Here is a 22403-nt window from a genome sequence, read left to right on the forward strand (position 1 = left end):
AGGGGTGAAGGACTTGGATGCCTACAGGAGTCCTCGCCCTCCCCTAGGCGGGACCCCAGAGCCAACCTGGGAAGCGTGGCCAAGGCCCAGCTTCCCAAAGGCCCCATGTGGTTCCCATCAAGGCGAAGGGATGGCAGCCACTTACTTGTCATCCAACTAACCAAAAAAGAAATGTGGAAAATTACATTTTGTTCTCTCTGAATTTTGATTTTAGGAGAAAGAGACAAACTAGAAACAACCAAATAATTATCCGGAATTTATTTAAAAAAAAAAAAACAAAACAACTTCCTGGGTCCATTCAGTTCCTCTTCCAACCAGCTGGTGCCAGCAACAGTCCCCAGAGGGGCCTGGGCTGTCTCTGGGAAGACCTCTGCATGGCCTTCCTCCCAGCAACAGAATCGAGCCCTCCTCGCCCCACACCTCCCCCATGGCGCCAGTGGAGTGGGCTACAGTAACACTGGCTGCACTAACTCAGGCTTAGAGTCCCATCCTGGGATCAACAAGAGGATCCCAAAGTCCCAAGGCCCTCGGGTACACCTTGCAGTGATCGGATTCTCCAACATGGTGACTGTGCACAACACATGGGAGGTGTCACAACAAGTAGGGAACCCCCCAGTGCAGGCCAAGTGCTCTTGGTAATGTGCTCCACTCCCTGGGACATTCACAACAAAATCACGTGCTCACAGGGCCAAGGCAGGTGCTCAGTACCCCTGGGTGGGAGGCCCTCTGAGTTAATGAACGTGATGGGCTAGAAGGCCCTGGAATCCACTGCACTAAAGGAGAGAACAGATATTCATGACAGTAAAATAAAAATTCAGTATTGCTTCTTTCAAGAAATATAAGTCTTCTTACCTAATGACAAGCACCACAAAAGTCAACGCAGTCAAAAATTTTAACCTGAGATCTGAAAAATAAAGAAAATTCTTAAGCAACCTGGAAGCAAATTCCTTTCTCCTCTCAGAGATCTTGCAAATAAAAATGAAGCCAAGCTCTCTGGGCAGCCCCTCCTCCCTCTGCTCTCAGAGCCTGTTTCACCTGCAGCCGAGGAGGAATGTCGCCCCCCACCCCAAGGCCAGGGTGGTGTCCACGGAGGCCACGGCCACCATCCTTCAGCTGGGACAGAGCAGAGAAAGGATCCCGTGAGGTCAGGCAACTCGCCCCAACTCAGGACCAAGAGAACAGTCTAGTCAGCTCCTCTGTAAGTGAGGTCCCGGGAGACCCAGGCCGCTCTGCTAGCCCCTTGCTGCTGACGGCCCTGGTACCAATTTAGGCCTGTCATGGCTCCCAGAGACCAAATGCACTGGTCCCCAGCCTTGGCCCCTCAGGGAGGACTCCTGGCTTAGGAGACTCCAGTCATTCTTCCACCGCAGCAAAGTCCCTCCCAAGCCTCCCAAAATGACAATTCCAGAAGGGGTGCTTACCCACATAAGGCATGTGACGGAGCTCAGAACACGCCCGCACTATCAAGAACAAAAGGTACAAAATGTACACAGCTGCCACCACCATGAAGAAGATCTTCATTCCCTGGAAATGAGCATGGGGGCACTTTAGGAACAGGCCCTTGCCACCACAGGCAGAAAAATCAAACATTTTCAGAAGGACTTCAGCCCTGAAGTCCTCTCTAGGAAGCAAACAATGGCTTCCATCTGACTGCTCTCAGTCCCTTGCAGGGAGCACAGGCTGTTCACCTAAGATGACACCCCCGGCCCTTGTGAATCAGATGAGCAAGAGTGCAAACTTCTCCACATGACACACTCTCAGCATGGGGTCTGGAGCTCAGCAGCTGCCCATAGACTGTGATGGCCACTATCTACCTCTCCCCAGTTTTCTTATCTTTGAAATGAAGGGGCTGAATTAGATGTTCTAGAAGACCTCAGGTCTGAAGGTACACAATTCTGTGGCTTTGTTCCAGGAAACCCAAACCTTCTTCTGAAGACAGCTGTGATGGGAGGCCAGGCCACCAGGCTGTAACAAGGCTTAGGCTGGCGGCAACAATGCCCACTACTCCCAGAGCCCGCGGGTGGAGGTCTACAGCACCTCTCCATAAGGCTCCTGCTCCGTTCTGTCCTCCCAGCCCCTTCCTGTCCTCTCAGTGCCAGAATTCCCCTTAAGGCCAAGGCACAGAACCCTGGACTGCACATCAGGGTCTGGGTTCTGTTGCTGCCTTGAAAGAACCTGACTTTAGTCTAGGCCTTCTTTTCTCATCTATAAAATAAAGGGATTGGGCTAGATCAGCGTTTTCAGCACCCAGATAGTCTCTGCTGTCCTGTGTCTCCTTCAGGAGCAGAAAAAGGTCATGGTGCCTGTTCTGAGCCTCATGGCTGGCTCTCCTGATACCTGACTGGAAAGGGAGCAGCCACCAAAGAGAATGCAGGGTCGGGGCTCAGGCTGCATCCTTCTAGGGGCCGCCCCTGTGTCAGCCACAAACCAAAGACCAGAAGTGAAAACATCATTTTACAGATGTTTTCTTCTTTTCCATATTACTCATACATTTCTTCCTAAATACTCCACCCTTGAACTTTCTGTATTCTTTCCCAAATAGTCAGTCAGCAAGCTCATGTCAACAGCCCAATTTAAGTTATAAGATACAGTAATTTTATAAAACAGCATAAAAAAAAATCCTGAGGCTTCATTCATAATCCATACCTGAAAATTTCCGGTGTCAACTCGATACTGGTACATTGGATCATGTAATTCATTAACCCTAAAAATGGACATTAAAAACACATCATAGATTAATAACTTCCTTTGCTTTTTATTTTACATTTTTTCTTATTTGACCTTTTATTTTTTCTATTTATTAACAAAAACCACTTGCTACCAACAGTGAAGGATTTTTAAAAAGTAATCCTATATTTATGAGACATCTTGAATTTCATATTCCACACTGAAAAAATGTACAACACTACTAACTGTCCACGTTCACTAGTACTGTCAAGTTGCAGTATTTTGTAATTATATGAATCCCTACTAATTTGCAGTACTCGTTTCCCCGTCACCTTTTTAATGGCACACATGGGCACTATGAAATAGATGAGTACACAAAAAAATACAAGTAAATATAAACTTCCACTTTCAAAATGAAAATGGCTTGCTAAGATGACAGGGAATCAGGCAGGGAACTGGAGCAGATGGCAGAGACGTCCTATCGCCACTTGGGTCATTGTGGCGGGTAAGCTGGGTTCCTAGTCACCCTAGAAAGGGAACTGTTCCATGGTGAGTCCTATCTGGTGAACCAGGCTGCTCTCGTGCTAGGCTCTGGCTGTGGTACTAACTTACAGGACAGAAACACTAATGAAGAACGATGCTGGGAGCTGACATAAGGACTTAGAAGTGTGAAGATGCAGCAGAAGAGGAAATCAAGGCATCTGGTGGAAGCAGAGAGCCGGGAGCCTACCTGGGCAGCATTCCTATGGTGCAGTCTGGTTTCTCTAAAGAAAGAGGCACCGACGTAGTCGGTCGAAATCGAAATTGACAACCACACGGTCTTTTTCATTCTCCATCTAAGATTGCTGGAACCGAAGATTCCCAACAAGCCACTCAGCAAGAAAGAACTCCTCAGCTCAGGTCTTACAACCAACAGCCCTTATCTGCAGTTTTGCTTTCCACAGTTTCAGTTACCCGTGGTCAATTGCAGTCAGAAAACATTAAATGGAAAATTCTAGCAGTAAGCGTTTCATAGTTTTAAATTGTATGCTTTTCTGAGTAGTGTGACAAAAATCCACTGTTCTGCCAGGGACGTGTAGCATCCCTGTGTGTCCACACTGCAGATGCCACCCGCCCATTAGTCACCGATGTCGTCTGCTCCTGACTTCTATTGACAAGGCCATGACTGGAAGACCCAGGATCACCCTAAGCAGATGAACCTCCTTCTGACATGTCATTGGAAGGTCAGCAGTAACCTGATGCTATGGAACGCTGTCTACACCAACCCCCTCGCTCTGTCTCATCATGTAGGGACTTCATCACCTCACATCCTCACAAGAAGGGAGTGAGACAGTGTACACGATATTTTCAGAGAGACAGCACATTCATATGACTCTTACGACAGTATGTAGTTACAGTTTTTCTATTTTGTTGTCAGTTACTGCTGCTAATCTCTAACAGTGACTAATGTGTAAATTAAATGTTTTCGCAGATATGCATGTACAGGGAAAAGCATAGTATAGGTGTATTGAGGACACACATACAGGTACACACAGGGTTGGGTACTATCTGAGATTTCAGGCATCCACTTGGAGTCTTGCAATACCTCCCCTGAAGATAAGAGGGGTCTGCTGTACTACCAAGTTTGAAACACTGAGAGATGATTCCTTTTTGGTGAGTTTACAAAATACAGTTAGACTCTGGGGCTTTCCACCTTTGTCAAATGCTTTCATGACTGGAGTTTCATACATAATAGAATTACTCACGTCTGCCATATTCCTAGCGTGACAGAAGCCAACCACAACAGTCCAACAATGAAGAATTTAGGCAAATAAAAGGTTAAACACTTCCTTTCTCCCTAAAAGCAAAAGAGAGTAAGAAATAAAGAAAACCAAGCTAGTAACTCTACCAAGATCACAGACACCCAAATCATTTCTACACAACACACACTCTTCCATTGAGAAAGGGCCTGGCAACAGGTTTTCCCAGGGAAATTCACCTTTAAGGACTACTGCCATCAGCGTTGGAAGGGAGACCAGGTCTCCTATATCCCTGGGCCATGGCTCACCTGGACGCGGATCCCGTGGTACACACACAGCCAGAAGAGCAGCAGAGCACACAGGAACAGAGACTGAAAGAGGTCATCCAGCATCCCGGGGAGCCAGCTGTTCACCAGGAAGGAGAGAGGGAAGAATGGGTCTGGAACACAAAGAGGGCAGAGAGGGAGTGAAGAACATGGGATCTCCAGCAGGGAGACCCCAGCCTCTGTGAGGTCAGAACTCATGGTCAGCTTGTCCCTGGTTGGAGCTGAAGGAAAGGTAGTGAGCCAAAGGCTATTTTGTTTCTCAAAACACCTGAACGTCAACGAGCAGATTGTCCCACTGATGGCAACAGAGCACCGTATGCCCCTGCCATCAGCTCCTCCTGCAGGCCCGGGAGATCTGAGTACTGCTTTTGGAGCAGGGAAAGAGGAAGAGCCAGCCGCGCCTGGCCACCTCAGCCAAGTTCCAGGACTGCTGTGTCTGTAGCACGGCCAAGTTTTAACTACCCAACAGCCGCCTGTTTGTTAGAGATGCAGGCATCTGCCCCGGCTTGGTGAAACATGGCTCCTGGGGCACTGTTACATGCTCCTTCTGGGGCTCCCCACGGGCTCTTCTGAGGACTCTGGGCCTGGGCCACCTCCAAGATGCCTTCTAGCTTTACATTTTAAAGGGGAATGCTCCGGAAGAAAGTGGCACCTACCATTGTAAAGCAGCAGCAGCGGCAGCAGCACAGACATCCACCTCTGTTCGATGCCCCAGTCTCGCATGGAGAACTTCCGGAGCGAATGTGCAAACAGGCACTGCAAACCAAGGGCCTTGGTTACCGCCTTGCCTGTGTCTCCCTCCACACCGGGCAGTCTTCCCACCCAACAGTCGGGGGCCCCGCTGGGATCCTTGGGGCTATGCCCTGGATGAATTGTCCTCTGTGGTCCCGGAGGCCATCAGTGACAACCCAGACAAGACGGCTGCCTGTTGCAGAGCAGCCACAGGGAAGATGGGTCCCAGGCTCTCCTCATGGGGGCAGGAGGAGAGGCCATAAGCCCCCTGCAAAGGGAAAGGGCACCCACCCTCTCACCTCCACCTGGGCTACTTCCATCGGGCCTGTCCTCCAGGCAGCCTGCACACGGGAGGACCCACCGGGCACAGGCCACATCTGCAGGTGTCACAGGAGCCACATGTTCCCACAGTGTAGTTCTCACACGGCGCCAACTACTAAGGAGGCGCCACCAGAACGTGGCTCATCAACTCAGTCAGAGGATGAGCATGTTGTCAAACACCCCCGGAGGAAGGTGTGTTATGCTCACAGGAGAAGTTCCCTTAAACTGCTTTAAGACATTCTACCTCTTATGATTTCTGTAGGCCCGGGTTTTGTTTGTTTGTTTTTCTGTTATCTGACATAAGCCAGGAATTTTCTAGGCAATCTGGATTTCTGGGCTCATGGGCCATTTTCCCCAGTCCAAGTTATCTGATAAGGTTCAGGCCTCTTTTTAAGGAACACCCTCAGGTCCTTGAGTACCAGCTCTTTGGGCCCCAGAGTGTGGCAGCACAATCGCAGGCACCAGAGTCTCCAAGAACAAGAATTTCTGCCTGGACACAAACACCAGCTTTCTGCCTCCACTGAGCCTGGGCTCCCTGAGGCCCTGGGCTTGTCCCAAGTGCTGCAACCTCCAGCTCACTGCGCAGCCAGTGCCCATGCCCGCCCTCCAGCAGAGCGTCCTCGACTGTCTAGCACACACTCGTGTCCTGTGTAAGGTTAGTCTGCAAAGTACCGAGTACTTTTTGGGTGACAAATGAAGTGGCCACATCTCCTAAATGTCATACCCTCCCTGCCAGCATTGGAACAAGCAGCTGATGGGGGCAGAATGCCACCCTTCAGACAGCAGTAAGCCACTAAAGGAAGCACCCTCTTGTCATTCCAGTTATCAATTCTCATCTTCAGACTGAATCTCTGGGGGCTTCCCAAGGTTGCTGTTGGCTTGAGGACACAACCTCAGCTCCCAAATGAACCCAAAGCCTGCATTTCCAAAATGGACTTCTCTTTGGCCTTCTTCCTGAAAAAGCCCAAAGACTGAAAGGTACGGTATATTATAATCTTCCAAATATAAAAACCCAAAAGTGTGCTGTATTTGCACCCAAAGAAAGTCATTCAGATAAGGCAGAATTCCCTCCATACAGGTTAAATGGCATTTTCAATGTCTAATGATAAAAATTCACTTAAGTCAGTGATGTGTGGCCAGGCTCAGTGGCTCAGCCTATAATCCCAGCACTTTGGGAGGTCGAGGCAAGTAGATTGCCTGAGCCTGCAGGTTCGAGACCAACCCGGGCAACTTGCCAAGACCTTGTCTCTACAATAAATAAAAAAATTAGCCAGGTGTGGTAGTACATGCCTGTAGTTCTGGCTACTTGGAAGGCTGAGGTGGAAGGATCGCTGGAGCCCAGGAGGTTGATGCTGGGGTGGCCATAAGTGTGCCACTGCACACTCCAGCCTGGGTGAGGGAGGGAGACTAACTCAAAAAAAAAAAAGGTCAGTGATGTGTAATGATGATCACACCACATGGGAATCCTCACTGATGCTCTCAGCAGACACACTGAATGTTCAGCACTCTCACGACAGCCCACCGGAGGACCTGTCAACTCAGAGAGACTCAGAATCTGGCCAGATCTTCATGTGACCTGCCCTCTGGAGATCAAACAGCATGAACTAGCTCAGTCCTGGAGGGGACTTCCGTCATAGTATGTCAGACAAGCAGTACTCACGGTGACAACGAAGGTGAGCACCACAAAGACGAATCGGAACCAAATTTCCAACTGGGAAAACGCAGGGTCATATGTCTTCCACTGAAACAGAAAGCAGGGGAAATGGTCTGAATAAAATATATGCCTCTAGAGGAAATCCACCAGGTTACTAACAACAGTTATCTCAGGACATGAGACCAATTTTTTTTTCTGTTTTTTTTCCCTTTTCATTTTTTTCATTTTATTTTAAGGATGTGGGATACAATTCAGGGTTAGGTATACAAATGTTCAATATGCAGGTTCCCTTGCTGATGAGGTGTGCCCCCGCCTCCCCAGGCAGATTCCCACTACTGCCAATCCCACTCCCCCCCCCCGGGCAGTTTCCCACTATTGCCAATCGTTTTCTTATAGTATTATGATAACTGCTCAAGGTCCGCTTATGAGTGAGAACATGTGATACTCATTTCTTTGTTTCTGTGAAAGATCACTCAGTATTATAGACTCTAAGTCCATCCAGGTTGCTGTGAAGTTCATGATTTTGTTCTTCTTTATAGCTGCATAATATTCCATTGTGTATATGTCCCACATTTTTTTTTTTAGCCAGTCCTCTTTTAATGGGCAGCACGGTTGGTTCCGTGTTCTCGCTACTGTGAACAATGCTTGATAAACATATGTGTGCAGGTATCTTTTTTTATAGAGTGATTTGAGTTCTTCCAGGTATAGTTCCAGTAGGGGGATTTCGGGGTTGTACGGAAGGTCGAGTTTTAGAACTTTTGGAATTGCCACACTGTTTTCCACAGAGGCTGTACTAGTTTACACTCCCACCAACAGTGTGACTAGTGAGATCAATGAATGAGACTAACTTTAAAAGTTATTTTTCGTTATGCTTTCCTACAGCTTCCAAAATATTAATACTCTGTACAGTTTACTTTTATATTAAGGACAAAGACATTAAAAATCAGAATTACCAAGAGCTGAAAATAGTTTTAAATGGTGGCCGGGCTCAGTGGCTCAGCCTGTAACCCCAGCATTTTGGGAGGCTGAGGCGAGTGGATTGCCTGAGCCCACAGATTCAAGACCAGCCCAGGCAACTTGGCAAGACCTCATCTCCACAATAAATAAATAAAATAAATAGCCGGGTATGGTAGCATGTGCCTATAGTTTTGGCTGCTTGGAAAGCTGAGGGGGAAGGATCCCTGGAACTAACAGGTCAACGCTGGGGTGGCTGTGAACATGCCACTGCACTCCAGTCTGGGCAATGAAGTGAGACTCCAACTCAAAAAAAAAAATAAATAAAAAGATATTATGTTACTGATGAATCTGGCAGACAAATGATCCTAAAATTATAGCAAGAGCATTTGAATTTTAAATCACATCAAAAAATCAACCTTGTCAATCCTTTATTAGAAAAAGTCACACTTTCCATCAAAAGAAAGTTTTTAAATATGCAGAAATATGAGTAGAACATTCTTAAAAAGTTTAAGCAAAAACATATAAATATGAATCTGAAACCAGAAAAGTAAACTAGTCCATCTTCAAGCTGACCAAGCAGTCCTGGGTGTAAAGCCGAGGATACAGGCACTGCTGCTGACACAGGGCAGAGGCAGGCCACCCTCCAGTCCTGGTCATCAGTCAGACTCCTACCCAGACCCCAGAGCCCTGTACTGCACTGGGCCAGGGGCCTTATCATTTTGATGCACTGAATCAAATGTATCTGATTAATTTTAAAAATCTACTTCAGAATAGATTTCAGGTACTAGATTATCCTAAAACAGTGAAACACACACACACACAAGAACAGTCTGAGACACTGGACCGAGGAGGCAATGAAGGACAGTCATCTCTGACTGACAGGAAACCACAAGGGGTGCCCTCTGGTGGGCCCAAATCATGGAGGAGAACTAGATTGTCTCCATGATTTGTGAACATACAGCTGGAAGCCAGGAAGTCACAGGTGACTCATATCCACAGGGCACAGTACTGAAGAGGTATAGAGACAGAACACCGACACCCACCAAAGCTATCCTCCTATATCTCCATCTGAAAACTGACCAGTGTGCAAGTATAAGTGACCCACAGGGCTAGTGCTGGTGTCTGTTTCCACAAAAAAGAAAACACTCGTAACCAAAGGGTTTTAGATAGTGTATGCCCAAACACTTTTGCCTCAGTGGTGAGAAAAATTAGCCTTAGGTTTAATGTTGCTTTGGTCACACCCAGCAAAGTCAAAAAACAAGACCTAAAGAGATCAAACCGATTCTAAGTAACTTAACAACATCCCAGAACAACACTCAAGGATATTTACAAGAATACAAAACCTAATAATCAACAATGTCTGGCACTGAACCAAAATTACAAGACACACAAAAAAGCAAGAAAATATGAACCATAATGAGGAAAAAACTAACCAATCAAAACTAGTATTAGTAGATAAGGACATCAGGAAGCTAGATCAAATATTTAAATGTTAAATAGACTTGGAAGATGATTAACAACAGACTAGACACTATAGAGTTTGATGAACATGACTCAAAAAAATGAACACAACGTCAGGAAGCTGAACTACAAGTGGCCTAACAAACACATATTTGGAGTCTTGGAATTTGGAGGGTAGGGGCGGCAGGAGCACAGAAAAAATGTCTGAAGAAATAATGGTCAAAATTTTTCCGATTTGATGAAAACTATCAACTCACAAATCCATGAACCCCAGGCACAAGAAACAAGAAGAAAAGCACAGCAGGGAATATCATGACTGAATGTCTAAATAAGGCAAAGAGAAAAATCTTAAAGAAGGTGAGAAGGAAGGAGCATTATTACAGACGACTAAGATAAGGACAAAAATAAAGATAGCAGATTTCTTGTCAGAAAAATGCAAGCCAGTGATCAACATTCTCAAAGTATGTAAATTAAAACCACAATGTTACACTGCTATACACCTATTAGAATGGCCAAAACGTAAAAGACTGACCATATCGGCCACTGATGAGAATAGGAAGTGACTGGAACTCTCATACACTCTGGTGGCAATATAAAATAACACACCACTTGGCAAAACAGTTTGTCAATTTCTTAACTGACATTTCCAGTATTTATCCAAGAGAAATGAATGCATATGTCCATACAAAGGTTTATGACACAGATGTTCCCAGTCACTTCCTAACAGCCCCAGTCTAGAAGTCATCCAGATGTCCATCCACGGGTGAATGATAAGCAATTTTTGCTATATTTATACAGTGGAGTATCAGTCAGTGACAAGAAGGAATGAACTATGTATGGATAAACCCAACATCATCGGTCCACCTCAAAACAATTGTGCTAAGTGAAAGAATTCAAACATACTGGATGAACACATACTGTATTATTCCATCTTGTTAACTTCTAAAAAACGCAAATGAGCCTGCAGTGGAAGCAGACCAGTGGTTACTCAGAGATGAGAAGGAATGGGAGGAAGTGGCACGAGGACACGTCTGGGGTGGCGGGTGGTGAGGGACAAGTTTACGATTTTGATTATGGGGATGGTCTCCCAGGTATGACATGTCAAAATGGGCCAAATTTTATATTTTAAGTAGGTACATGTCACTGTATGGCAACCATACCTCAATACAGCTGTCAAACAAAATCCAGCGGCTAACAGTTGAGGGCAATGGGAAAACAGAGATCATAGCAATGAACAGTTTATGAATTTTGAAGTCAGAGACTCAGGTTCAAATCCAGCTCTTCCAACTCCTACTTAGGCAAACTACTTAATCTCACTGAACCTCAGATTTTTCCTCCATAAAACAGGGATGCTATTACCTACTACAGAATTATCATTACCTTTAAATGAGATGAATATAAAAAGTTAAGCACAGTGCCTAGCAAATAGCAAAAGCTCAGAAGACAGCTGCTATTATAAATCCAAAACATAACTATTATGATATGTTATAATGTTTACATTTCATAATTGTATTATATCATTTGCAGAATGATCATAGTAGTGATTTGAGCACTGTAGGAGGAGTGCTGATGTGAACATAACATTCAAATAGAAAAAAGCATAATATAGGTCTCAGTTGAAAAAACAGACTCTAAGGCACAATCAAGAAGAGAAAAAAGAATTGTTCTCATCAGAAAAAAGCACAAATTATGTTTAAAGTAACAGTGACAAAAGTTTTGTTTGTTTTTTTTTAACCATCAAGGGACCATAACCCTTAAGAAAGAAAATAACTATGGTCTCCCCTGGAGAACCGGAATTTTGACTTCTGTCAGAGAAATGGAAAACAATCAACTCGATCTTGTTAAAAATTAATGCTTGATTCCATAAAAACAGCTACAACGAAAACATGTATTTTAGTTCTAAAATATGCATTAACAGGAGGCAGGGGAGCAAATTGAGGAGTCAAAGAAGAGGATGCTCTATTCTGCCTTCCAACTGGGACCCTGCGCCAAGCCTGACACATGGGAGGCATGCAAGCCTTCGTTCCATTCAAGCCAGTTACCCTTTCCTCTTGCCTTCATGCCTGTCCTTCCTGACTCAGGGGAGCCACATCTACACACTCCATCCCCTTGGGAGGTTGCCTCTGTCAGAGGCGGCCAAACCAATCAGATCACCAGGTACTCCTCGGAGGCCAACCCTGCCTGGCAGCTCAATCTGGCATGAATCTGTGCCAAGGGTTTGAAAGGCCTTTGTCTTTCCCCTCCAGTTAGCCCGAGAAGGACGCAGGAAGCTCAGAACAGGGTCCTGGCACCTCTGTGGCACACGCTGGCCTCTGGTAGTGTTGGATTGGAGTCAGGGCTGGAAGGAAGAAGGTTCAAAGGGAACAAGCAGTCATTCAGTGTCTGAGCTGGCGCCAATGAGGACAGCGGCCATGGACATTTCTAAAGTCACTGTATGAACCCAATTCTACAGAATAAGGTTTGGGGTTTTTATTTTGTGTTTATTTTAAAGCCCAAAATATATTTTTGAAGTTAGTAAGTAAAATTAGTAAAATGAAATAGAGTAAGGTTCCGGAAAAAAAGGACACTTGCTTTGAAATTTTAAGTGCTGTTACTCCAGGCATGAGCTTTCATGCCAAGGTCCCTTTGGTATCAAAGAGCCTTCTTTGTCCTTTCAGAGACTGGGTTCACTCTGTGACACCTGAAGTTACCTTTGGAACAAGTGTCCACTCTGTGGCCAGGGCCATTCCTCCCAGTTACAATCTCTGGATGTGTGGCCCAGCTCACCCAGTCAGCCAGCCAACATCTGCTGAGCATGTACTTGTACTAAATGCAAGCAAATAAGATGTCAAATCCTGTGCAGACATGAAACAATGAACTTTTAAGAAAAACACAGGCCACGTGAGGTGGCTCATGCCTATAATCCCAGCACTTTGGGACGATTACTTGAGGTCAGGAGTTTAAGACCAGACTGGGAAACATAGCAAGACCATGTCTCTAAAAAAAATAAAAAAAAAGTCACTCAGGCACAGTGGTGTACAGTTGTAGTCCCAGCTGCCAGCTGCTAGGGAGGCTGAGGCAGGAGGAACACATGGGCTCAGGAGTCTGACACTGTAGTAAGCTATGATTGCACCACTGCACTCCAGTCTGGGTGACAGAATGAGACTGTTTCAAAACCAAAAAAAAAAGAAAAATATAAACAGCAAAATGCCCATAGGAGCTGACTAGATCCTGGGCAGAGAACAAATATTTTTTCCCACCAGGTCCTCTGAATGTAAAGCCACAGGAGCTGATGGGGGTGGGGTCATCGGGTATGTCCGGGTGCAGCTGAAGAGCTCTGTGCTGCTCACAGCGACCTGGGCCACGCCACAAAACTCCTGGAATGGAGGCCTGACTGCAGACTCATACCTGGGAACCCAGACTTTACACACAGCATGAAAGATGCCCACAGAAGTAGCTGGGAGGAATGAGAACAGGACATCATGCACAAGTCCAAGAAGCCAGGTGCGCTTAACTATTGTCAACTCAGTGGGAAGCAAGGGCATCCACCAGACGGAAACCTGAAGGACTCGGGAACAAGGGTTATGGCTTTCATCTCATTCCCCAAAGGTCAAGGCTTAGAAGAAAAATAGGGAAATGAGATGTGAACAGTTGGCTATAGAGTGCCACTCAAGACTCAGACTGAAGAGCATTAATTCAGGAAAAAACAAGCCCAGATTAGGTGAGAGGACACAGGGTGCTGAGGATGACAGACGTGATATGCTCAGAGAAAGTGCCCACAAAAACTCAGGAGAAAATTACAGGGAAATGAGAAAAGTGACCTTTGTTGTGTCAAAAGGCCATATCCCACTGCCATGAAACCACCTTTTTTAAAAACCCAAAGCATTACCTCATGAAAACCCGCAAGACCTGGCAGGTGGTCCCCCGACTTGAAAATGGCAACGGGATGAAGGCATGACATATACAAAAGAGTAAAAGCTGACAAAAGAGGGAGCAAAGGATAGCCACTTGTTGTAGCTTGCATGCGCCCCCTCCAAGATTCATGTGGAAACCTAATCCTCATTGTAGTATTACAGGGTCTGGCCTTCTGGGAAGTGCTTAAATCATAGCAACTCTGCCTTCATAGTGGATTAGTGCCTTACAAACCAGTTTAGGTCCCTTTGGCCTTCTGTTCCTTCTACCATGTGAGGTCACAGCTCTCATCCTTCCCAGAGGACACACAAGGGACCATTTGGAAGCAGAGAGCGGCCCTTGCCAGACAGCAAACCTGCTGGTGGCTGGATCTTAGGCTTTCCAATCCTCAGAACTGTGAGAAATAAATCTCTGTTATTTATAAATTACCCAGTCTATAGTACATTTTCATAGCAGCATGAATGGACTAAGACACACTCTATCTAAAAAAGAATCAGCAAGTCCCCTACATACAAACCTTCAAGTTGCAAACTCAAAGATGCAAATGTGTGTCTGCATGTCCAATCACGTAAGTTAGTTCATGTGTCTGGCATACATTGTCACATGCTATAATGTAAGATTAAAAATGTTTACTTTTTTGTGTTCTTTTTAAAATGTATTATTTGTATGCAAAGTCTTATAAGCCTTTTACAGGACAGAATTATATAACAGATTGTGTTAGTTGTGAACCTAGGCTAACTTTGTTGAACTTACGAACAAATTGGACTTAAGAATGTACTCTCAGAATGGGACTTGTTCATATGTAGGGGACTTACTGTACATATTTAAGTAGAAGTCAATGAACCAAATGTTCGTGGAATGTGGGCTTGAGAACAAAGGGCAAAATCAGCTTCTTGAATCAAGGGACAACAGCATCAACAACAAACCAGATAGAGGATACAGCACCCATGACAGGCTGAGGCAGAAAAGGGACGTCAGACACTGAGACAGCAGCTTAAGCACAGACACTTTCTGCTAAACACAGAGCTGGACTGCGTCGCAACAGTTCTCTCTCAGTAGGTGGTGGAAACAACCAGGGTCATTTTTACCCTGGATTTGGTTGTCACCAACAAGGAAGAACCAGTGAGTGAAACAAATGGTGGTTCCCAGGAGAAAGTGGCCATGTGGCCCTGGAGCTCTTACGTAAGAGCCAAGGACACCAACAGGCTTGGTGAAATGAAGCCAAGACTCTGGGACCACAGGACTCAAACTCCACCGGCCAAAGATTTCCCCCCCAAGGAAGCGCCAAACAAAAGGAACAGAAACCCTAAAAAGTCAGCTCTGTCAGTACATCCACAGACAACTCAGTTGAAGCGGTGAGAACTGTCTAAGAAAATGCATGCAGCTACACAGACTGCATCCCAAGGAGCTCTGATGTTTAAAGTGCACTATGTATTTTGCTGAGTTTTTACTTTCAGTATATCTTTCAGATAACAGATGCACAAAAGATTGTACAGGTATCCTAAGAGTACAGCTCAACGAACTGTCACGAACTGAACACACCTGTGGAAACAGAGTTTCGATCAAGACCCAGAACACCACCAGCACCCCAGACACTCCCTCCCTCTATGATCACTTAGAGCTGCTAAACTACCCAAGAGAACACTCTTCCTGACTAAACAGCGTGGGTTAGTTTTGTCATTTTTGCAATTGATATAAATGGAATCATACACTATGTATTATTTTGTATTTGGCTGACTTCACCCAACATTATGCTTGTGAAAGTCATTCACAATATTGCATGAAGCTGAAATCACTTATTTTCACTGCTGCATTGTATTCCACTGTAGGATATAGCAAACGTATGTGTTCCTTTTACCACTGGTGGGGAATCTGCAGTACTGCTGTGGACATTTTTACATGCACGTCCGTGTCTTTGGGTGATGCATGCATGCATGTCTGTTGTACCAATTTGTACCTTCACCGGCAGAGTACGTGAGCTCTGACTACTCCATCCCTGCTGGCTTTGGTACATTCTATCCTTTTCATTTTAGTCATTCTGGTGGGTGTATAGTAATATCACTAAGATACCGCTAGTAAGTATTTATTCATTATAGCTTGTTTACTTCCAAAAAGGGATGAAAGCAGCTTATAATAAAAAGCCAGACTGGATAGAAATATTTTTAAAGTTCAAAAAGGCAAAATAGTAAAGAATGTAGATAATTGTACCAGAAATCTGTAGCAGGATGTTAGTAATTACTATAATTTAGCAAAAAACTTATTTCCAAAATTTCTGACAGTCAACACCAAGAGAGAAATGTGATGAGTTCTGAGATTTCATGCTCTAATAAAAGAAGTTATAACAAATAGAAAAAAGGACATGTTTTTGCTCCTTGGTGTTTATCCAAAGAATTTGAAAACATATGTCCACACAAAAATCTGCACACAGACAACGGCAGCATGTGCAGAACTATCAAAGCTCAAAAGCAACCAGGATGCCCTTCAGTCGCTCAACAGATAAAGTATGGCACGTCCAGATGATGAAGTATTATTCTGGGACAAGTGCAGTGGCTCACACCTATAATCCCAGCACTTTGGGAGGCCAAGGTGAGAGGACTGCCTGAGGTTCAAAGGTTCAAGACCAGCCTGGGCAACTTAGTGAGACATCATCTCTACAATAAATCAAGAAAAATGAGTAGAGCATGGTGGCGCGTGCCTGTAGTTCCAGCTACTTGGAAAGCTAAGGTAGAAAGATCACCTGAACCCAGCAGGTCGAGGCTGTGGTGGCCCTGAGCGTGCCACTGCACTCCAGCCTAGGCGACAGAGTGAGACTCCAACTCAATAAAAAGAAAAGAAATATTATTCTGCAATAAAAAGAAATGAGCAATCAAGCTGTGAAAAAATACAGAAAAAGCTTAAAGTGTGTATTACTACTTAAAGAAAGCCAATCTGAAAAGGCTACATGCTGTTTGATTCCAACTATATAACATTCTAGAAAAAGCAAAACTGTAGAGACAGTAAAAAGATAAGTGGTTGCCAGAGGTTTGCAGATGGAAGGAGGACGGGGTACAGGCTACTTTTAGGGCAGAGAAACTACTCTGTAAAATACCATAATGGTGGGTACAAGTCATTGTATATCTGTCAAAACTCACAGAATGTGCAACACCAGGAGGGAGCCCTAATGTGAACTATGAACTTTGGGTGATAATGATGTGTCGATGTGGGTTCATATCAATCGTAACAAAAGTATCTACTCTGGTGGGGATGCTGATGGGAGGCTGTGCATGTGTGGGAACAGGTAATATAGGTGAAATCTTTTCCTTACTCTCAACTTTGCTAGGCATCTAAAACTGCTCTAAAAAATAATGATAGCTGGGCTCAGTAGCTCAGTCTTTAATCCCAGCACTTTTGGGAGGCCGAGGCAAGTGGACTGCCTGAGCCCGTGGGTTCAAGACCAGCCAGAGCAACTTGGTGAGACCTCACCTCTATAATATATAAAAAATTAGCTGGTGTGGTAGTGCATACCTGTAGTACTAGCTGCTTGGAAGGCTGAGGCAGAAGGATTGCCAGAGCCCAGCACACTGACACTGGGGTGGCCGTGAGCATGCCAATGCACTCCAGCCTGGGTGACGGAGTGAGTGAGACTCTAACTCAAAAAAAAAAAAAAAAAAGTGATGACAATGACTGGGCACAATAGTTCACGCCTGTGATCCCAGCACTTTGGGAGGACAAGGAGAGAGAATCGTTTTAAGCCCAGGAGTTCAAGACCAGCCTAGGAAACACAGCAAGACCTTATCGCTACCAAAAAAATTTTTTTAATTAGCTGGGTATGGTAGTGCATGCCTGTAGTACCAGCTACTCAGGAGGACTGTCTGAGTCCAGGAGGGCGAAGCTGCCATGATCTGTGATCATGCCATGCACTCCAGCCTGCGTGACAGAGTGAGATGACAACTCAAATGAATAAATATAAAAGTAATAATAAAGTCTAAAGAAAATTTTATTGGGAGGTTTAGTGTCCACAGCATAATGGATTCTGCATTCAACAACAATTTTATAAAATAGAGAAACACTTTGAGCAAGGTTTTCTGATTTTTTTTTCTTTTTTTTTTTTTTTTGAGTTGGAGTCTCACTCTGTCGCCCAGACTGGAGTGCAGTGGCCGCTCCCGGACACTGCAACCTTGACCTGCTGGGCTCCGGCGATCCTTCCGCCTCAGCCTTACAAGTAGCTGGAACTACAGGCGCGTGCTACCACACCCGGCTGATTTTTTTATTTATTGTAGAGATGAGGTCTCACTGCCCAGGCGGGTCTCAAACCTGCAGGCTCAGGCAATCCACTCACCTCAGTCTCCCAAAGACACGGGATTACAGGCTGAGCCACCGAGCCCGGCTGTTTCTCTGATTTCTTAACGCATCTCTAGACAAGCTGTGGCCATACATCAAACGGGGATTTTTTTTTTTTTTTTGAGTTGGAGTCTCACTCTGTCACCCAGACTGGAGTGCAGTGGCTACTTCCGGCCACCGCAGCCTCGACCTGCTGTTCTCCGGCGATCCTTCCGCCTCAGCCTTCCAAGTAGCCGGAATTACAGGCATGCGCTACCACGCCTGGCTGATTTTTTGATTTATTGTAGAGATGAGGTCTCGCTGCCCAGGCGGGTCTCGAATCCGCGGGCTCAGGCAATCCACTCACCTCAGCCTCCCAAAGGCGCGGGATTACAGGCTGAGCCACCGAGCCCGGCTCAAACTGGGATTTTCTGAAGATACGGAGAGTCGTACCCGAGGAACACAGCACATGGAGTTTGTCAATAACTGAGGTTCTAGTGACGCATGACTAGCATGCACCTTGGACGTTCCCTTTCAAGGAGGCACAGGTTTGGTTTTGCTTTTAAAATAATGTCCTCTTCTGATAAAGAAGCATTCATTATAGAAAACAGAGAACAAAGAAGAAATTAAACATTAATCCTAATACCCAGAGACAGCCTTCTAGAATTCTAGTTTTTTATAATAGAAACATTTCCTTTTTTTTTTGAGTTGGAGTCTCACACTCAAAAGTGTGCAGTGGCACACTCACGGTCACCCCAGCATTGACCTGCTGGGCTCTGGCATTCCTTCCACCTCAGTCTTCCAAGTAGCCAGAACTACAGGCACATGCTACCATGCCTGGCTAATTTTTGGTTTATTGTAGAGAAGAGGTCTCGCCAAGTTGCTCAGGCTGGTCTCGAACCTGAACAGGCTCAGGCAATTCACTCGCCTTGGCCTCCCAAAGTGCTGGGATTACAGGCTGAGTCATCAAGCCTGCCCAAAAACATTCCTAATTCATGCATTAAAAAAAAAAAAATCAACATGTAGTTTGTGCAACCTACCCTAGTGTGTGATTAACTTATTACTTTAAGGGTTACAGAGGAAGTAATGTATCTATTTAACTAAGAACTCTACAGCAGAGATGCAGATTGCTCCTACCTTCCTGCACTAAAGAGTAAGGTTGAATATAAATCTTTATGTGCATTTCTATTTTCTTAGAATAAATTCCTAGAAGCAGAATGACTATGTCAAAAAGAGTATGCACGAAGAAGCTTTCTTTTTTTTTTTTTTTTGAGTTGGAATCTCACTCTGTTGCCTAGGGTGGAGGGCAGTGGCACGCTCCCGGCCACCACAGCCTCAACCTGCTGGGCTCAGGCGATTCTTCCACTTCAGTCTTCCAAGTACGTGGAACTGCAGGTGCGTGCTACCATGCCCGGCTTATTTTCTTATTTATTGTAGAGACGAGGTCTCTCCAAGTTGCCCAGGCTGGTCTTGAATCCCTGAGCTCAGGTAATCCTCTCGCCTCGGCCTCTGAAAGTGCTGACATTACAGGCTTGAATCACTATGCCCCGCCTGGAAGAGGCTTTCAATACTGCCAAACTGCCCCCCAAGTTAAATCAATTTACAACGCCATTCATGTGTATGAGAAAACTTGTGTCCCTGCATTTCACCCTTGATGTTCTCTTTCCTGTTGTTTTAAATATTTGCAAGTTTCATCAGTTATTTTTTAAAAAGGCATTTACCTCTTGTACTCTCCAATTCTTTGGTTTATAACAAAGATAACTCTAATACCCTAAGTCTGTTAGCCACTTGAATTTTTTTTTTTTTTGAGTCAGGGTCTTACTCTGTCATGCAGGCTGGAGTACAGTGGCATGAACATAGCTCACCACAGCTTCGACCTCCTAGGTCCAGGTGAACCTCCCACCTCAGCCTCCAGAGGAGCTGGGACTATAGACATGCCACCACACCCAGCTAATTTTTTTGAGTTTTTTTTTTTTTTTTTTGAGTTGGAGTCTCACTCTGTCACCCAGACTGGAGTGCAGTGGCCGCTCCCGGCCACCGCAGCCTCGACCTGCTGAACGCCGGCGATCCTTGGCTTCAGTCTTCCAAGCAGCTGGAACTACAGGCACGCGCTACCACACCCGGCTAATTTTTTGATTTATTGTAGAGATGAGGTCTCACCAAGTTGCCCAGGCGGGTCTTGAACCCGTGGGCTCAGGCAATCCACTAACCTCAGCCTCCCAAATTTTTTTGACTTTTTTTTAGAGACAAGGTTTCTAGAGATAAGGTTTCTATGCTGCCCAGGTTGGTCTTGAACTCCTGGCCTCAAGCAATTTTCCTGCCTTGGCCTCCCAAAGTGCTGGGCTTACAGGCATGAACCACTACGCCTGGCTAAATTTCTTTAGTTGTGAAGTGCTATAGAGTTGTTCTTTGAGTTAACCAATAAGTAACTATTACAATAAATAACTATTGTGCTGGGTGCCAGGAATACGGAATGTACAGAAACATAGGAAAACCTTTGACGACATCCCTCACAAACTGCTAGGTTCTGAAGTATCATCTCTCCGATGCTGAAGAGCTTAATGAGGACAAAGCTCTGGCTACAGCATAATCCCAGGCAGGTGGTTCTGAGGGGAGCTTCTTTTGGGGCCTCCCACCACCTGCCTTCCATTAGCAATGGCAGAATGATAGGTACCCAGGTCATCTAAAATACATCCCACATTCTTTAGGAATAAGTTGAAGAGGAAATATAAGCAGATAGAAAAGATGGAAGGACAAAACCACCATCAAGACGAATAAAACAGTGGCCACATCCACGTAACAAGGCCAGGAGAGCACAAGCCCACAGGGAAAGGTGCAGAGTGTGACGAGAGGCTTTTAGGGGACGCTGTTCTGATGCAGAACTGGGGGGAAAGGAAAAGGTCCTCGTTTGAGAAGCGCAGGGCTCTCTTCCTCCTCCTCATTCCCGAATCAGAATGCTTCTGAACCAGCAATGCCCAAGCACCAATGTCAGCACGGGACTAGATCTAAGGTGCCTAAGCTCAGCACATTTGCCTCAGACACTCTCTGGTTTCCACCTCAGACCATGAACCTGAGGACAAGCAGAACAGGAAGCAGATGCTCCGAGGACACAGCTCCAGGACATCATTCACACAGCGAAGGCTGGAATCCAGATTCAAACTCCAAAGACCTAGAGAGGCAGGTGCAAAGAATCAAATCGGAGGAGGAATTTGACTGCCACATCTGATCTCTGAGCAGCACTAGAAAGTAGTGAGCCACCAACCACAGAAGTCAAGAGTGAAAGACACCCAACTGCACAGCAGTCACAGAGAAAACGCCCTCAGGGACTTTGCCAGTCTGCAGAACACGAGGCAGCTGGTGACGTGGCTGTCGGACAAGCCGTGGTGCAGGGCCACCTGCTCCTTCTGTTTCTGGAGCACCTCCCGCTCCCAGCCAGATGACTGGGGGCGGGCACAGAAAGGGAACCTGGGGCCAGAGGGGTACAGACGCCATGCCCCAGCATGAGATGAAGTGGAAAGTGAAGGCTCCGAGGGGAAGAGATAGCCACCATCATGTATCCGGAGAGTTAAAAGGCAGATAAAGAGTAAGACTCATCTTGTGTAATCTGCAAACAGAACACGAAGAAAAGCAGGATTAATGGCATGACAGCCCACATGCCGGGCGCCTACCATGAGCAGGTGTGTGTGCCATCGCCGCACCGCCCAACTGCCCCAAGCACCAGGCCATCTGGGACGATGCAGCAGAGGCCCAGGCCCAGAGTGTGGGTGGATAGGGCAGTCCCATGGGCAACCTCTCAGCAAAGGCCACATCAGACCACGGAAACCTGGACATGAAACAGAAGCATGTTCACTGCAGCACTATCCATGACAGTAAAAAATGGAAACAAGCCAGATGCCCATCAACTGATGAATGGAGGAACAAAAAGCGGTCCATGCGTACAGTGAAATATTACTCAGCCAAAAAGGAAATGCCGATACCCACAACCACCTGCAAGTCTTGAGAACATCATGCGGAGTGAAGGCAGCCAGCCACAGGCCACCTGCTGTGAGATTCCAATCGCAGGAAATGCCCAGACTTGGCAACTCCATGGAGACAGAGAGAAGGTCTGTGACAGCAGGGACTGTGGCAGTGGGAAGTGGAAATGACCGCTAACAGGCTCCCTTGACAGGTGATGAGAATGTTCTGGAATTAGACTGGTTGTACAACTCTGTGACGACACTAAAAATCACAAGCCATATACCTTAAAATGTTCCATTTTATGGTAAGTGAGTTATATTTCAATAAAGTTTTTTTAAAAGAGCCCCTCACTAGAATCTCCCTTTAATATTCATACCTCTGCAAAGGTAGCTATTTTAC

The 22403-nt window shown here is 45.6% G+C and overlaps 1 protein-coding gene across 1 annotated transcript in view; it reads right to left on the reverse strand.

The window, feature by feature from the left end:
• TMEM181 (transmembrane protein 181) overlaps positions 1–22403 on the reverse strand; it is a 43415-nt gene that overhangs the window by 7736 nt on the left and 13276 nt on the right. The window contains exons 6-12 of the mRNA XM_021708001.1: positions 7446–7526; positions 5389–5488; positions 4715–4845; positions 4413–4504; positions 2647–2704; positions 1422–1524; positions 853–904 (exon numbers count right to left, since the gene is read on the reverse strand). Coding sequence (XP_021563676.1) covers positions 853–904; positions 1422–1524; positions 2647–2704; positions 4413–4504; positions 4715–4845; positions 5389–5488; positions 7446–7526 — 617 coding nt within the window. The remainder of the gene's footprint in view (positions 1–852; positions 905–1421; positions 1525–2646; positions 2705–4412; positions 4505–4714; positions 4846–5388; positions 5489–7445; positions 7527–22403) is intronic.

Source organism: Carlito syrichta, unplaced genomic scaffold, assembly GCF_000164805.1.
Source record: "Carlito syrichta isolate Samal-C Ts95f unplaced genomic scaffold, Tarsius_syrichta-2.0.1 Scaffold130390, whole genome shotgun sequence".
Lineage (NCBI taxonomy): Eukaryota > Metazoa > Chordata > Mammalia > Primates > Tarsiidae > Carlito > Carlito syrichta.